General features: G+C 40.6%; 1 protein-coding gene across 1 annotated transcript; it reads right to left on the bottom strand.

Annotated features, from left to right (window-relative positions):
* On the bottom strand, positions 602 to 1225 carry LOC108660691. The gene is made up of 2 exons (XM_018114950.1): positions 975 to 1225; positions 602 to 833 (listed from the first exon to the last, which is right to left on the bottom strand). Exons 1-2 carry the CDS (start codon positions 1223 to 1225, stop codon positions 602 to 604), a joined length of 483 nt encoding a protein of 160 aa, XP_017970439.1.

Below are 2746 nucleotides of genomic sequence, written 5' to 3'. Positions count from 1 at the left end.
AGCTTAAAATTTGGAGCTATTTTGAGGAAGGTTATAGAGCTTTCATATCAAGCTTTCATGAAGGATGAAAGCAATGTGAGATGAAAGGAAGAAGAAGAAGAAAAGCTGCTGGAGAATGAAGAAGCTACTGGAAGAAAGAGATATTTATAGCTCAAGCTTATCCAACTCCACTTAAATTACCAAAATGCCCTCACAAGTTAACTTTTGCTCCTCTAATCCCTTATGCAATCTTTTTACTCTTTTGACACTGGGACGAGGTCCATAATGGTCTAGAAATACTCGGGTTCACAAAACTTAAAAATTTTGACCCGAGGTGAAAAATGACCATTTTGCCCCTAATGTGGAAATCATTATCATTTTTATTTCCTTCATCATTTTACCCATATTTTCATCATTCATTTATGCCTTAGGCCTACTTAGGCCTTAACATTATTTAAAACTTACTTTTAGGGGCTCACTAAGGAAATGACGAAATTACCCCTAATCAGTGATATCGCGTCTACTTCTATCTACAAGTCTATAAAGGTCAAGGTCTCACATTCTTCCCAGCTTAAAGAAATTCAGTCCTCGAATTTAAATTCAACTATAAGATAACGTACCTCTAAGCATCAAAGAGGTGTGGATATTTGGTTCTCATCTCCTCCTCGGCTTCCCACGTTACCTTTTCACTAATGTGGTTTCGCCATAACACTTTCACTAAGGCTACATCCTTTGAACGGAGCTTTTTGACTTGCTTATCAAGGATAGCCACTGGTTGTTCCTCATAGATTAGATCATCTTGCAACTGGATGTTTTCATACCGTATTACATTAGATGGATCTGGGTTGTATTTCCTAAGCATTGACACAGGGAATACGGGGTGAATATTCGAGAAGTCTGGTGGTAGCGCCAAACGATAAGCCACTGCTCCAACCCTTTCTAAGATCTCGAAGGGTCCTATATATCAAGGACTTAATTTTCCTTTCTTACAAAACCTCATTACCCATTTTGTTGGTGAGACCTTCAAGAACACGTGATCCCCCACTTGAAACTTTGAGTCTCTCTGTCTATTATCAGCATATGACTTTTGCCTACTTTGTGCTGACAACATCCTCTGCCAAATCATATGTATGTTTTCAGTGGTGTCCTGCACCAATTCAGGCCCCAAAAGTTTCCTTTCTCCCACCTGTAGCCATCCAATAGATGACTTGCACCTCTGTCCATATAATGCCTCAAATGGTGCCATCTAGATGCTAGCTTAGAAACCGTTGCTGTAGGCAAACTCTACTAAGGGTAGATATCGATCCCACTTGACCCCAAGATCTATCACACAGGTTCTCAACATATCTTCCAATGTCTGTATCGTCCGTTCAGACTGTCCATCAGTCTGTGGGTGGAAAGCCGTACTAAAATCCAACGTAGTGCCCAATGCTTCTTGCAACTTTCCCCAGAACCTACTGGTGAGCTAGGCTCCTCTGTCAGATACTATAGAAATGAGAATACCATGCAGTCATACTATCTCATCCACATAAACTTAAGCATACTAGGCAGCACCGTAAGTAGTCTTAACCAAAAAAAAATGGGTTGACTTCGTTAACCGATCTATTATGATCCAAATCTAGTCGTAACCCCCACTAGTTTGAGGTAAACCCATTACAAAGTCCATGGAAATATGCTCCCACTTCCACTCGGGCACTAGTAATGGCTGTAGTAGTCCCGCGGGCCTTTGATGTTCTGCCTTCACTTGTTGATAGACCAGGCACTTAGATACAAACTCAGCTATATCTTTCTTGAGTCCTTCCCACCAAAACACCTTCTTCAAATCTTGATACATCTTTGTAGCCCCTGGATGTACCACATAGGCTGCCATATGCGCTTCCTTGAATATTTCTCTCCTCAATTCATCACTATCGGGCACATAAACTCTGGTTCTTTTCCTTTCCTTTCCTTCTTTGAGGATCCTTTACTTTGTGCTTATTTGATTTGGTCCATTAAAATAGGCCTCACTCTAAAATGTGCTAGCAATGCATTTGCCTCCGCAACTTCCAAATGCACACCCATGTCTCCCAAGTTATGCATCTCTCTAATCAAGAATCTCTTATCTGTTGAGATATGTGCCAGTCTTCCCATCGATTTTTGGCTCAAGGCATCTGCCACTACATTTGCCTTATCGGGATGGTAAAGAATAGTATAATCATAATCCTTTAGCAACTCCATCCATCTACGTTGCTGCAAGTTAAGATCCTTCTGCTGAAATATATACTTCAGACTTTTGTGGTCTGTATATATCTCACAAGTCTCACCATACAAATAATGCCTCCAAATCTTTAAGGCAAACACGATTGCTGCCATTTCCAAATCGTGTGCAAGGTAATTCTACTCATGCCTTTTAAGTTGCCTTGATGCATACGCAATCACCTTCCAATGTTGCATTAATACACACCCTAAACCATTCCGCGATGCATCACAAAATACTGTATAACCCCCTGTGCCTTGTGGTAAGCTTAATACTGAAGTTGCGGTGAGACATGCCTTAAGCTTCTCAAAACTATCCTCACAAGCATCAGACCACTCAAATTTTGTATCTTTACATGTTAGCTTAGTCAGAGGGGCGACTATTTTGAAAAAGTCCTTCACAAAATGATGATAATAGCCAACCAAACCCAAAAAACTTATAATCTCCGTAACTGATGTTGGCCTTGGCCACTTTTTCACTGCCTCAACTTTCTTTGGATCTACTTGTACCCCATCCTTGGATACCACATGT

The sequence above is a fragment of the Theobroma cacao genome, chromosome 2 (genome assembly GCF_000208745.1).
Source record: "Theobroma cacao cultivar B97-61/B2 chromosome 2, Criollo_cocoa_genome_V2, whole genome shotgun sequence".
Taxonomy (NCBI): Eukaryota; Viridiplantae; Streptophyta; class Magnoliopsida; order Malvales; family Malvaceae; genus Theobroma; species Theobroma cacao.
Note: the sequence above shows the minus strand (reverse complement) of the source record. Positions and strands in the feature narration are given on the sequence as shown.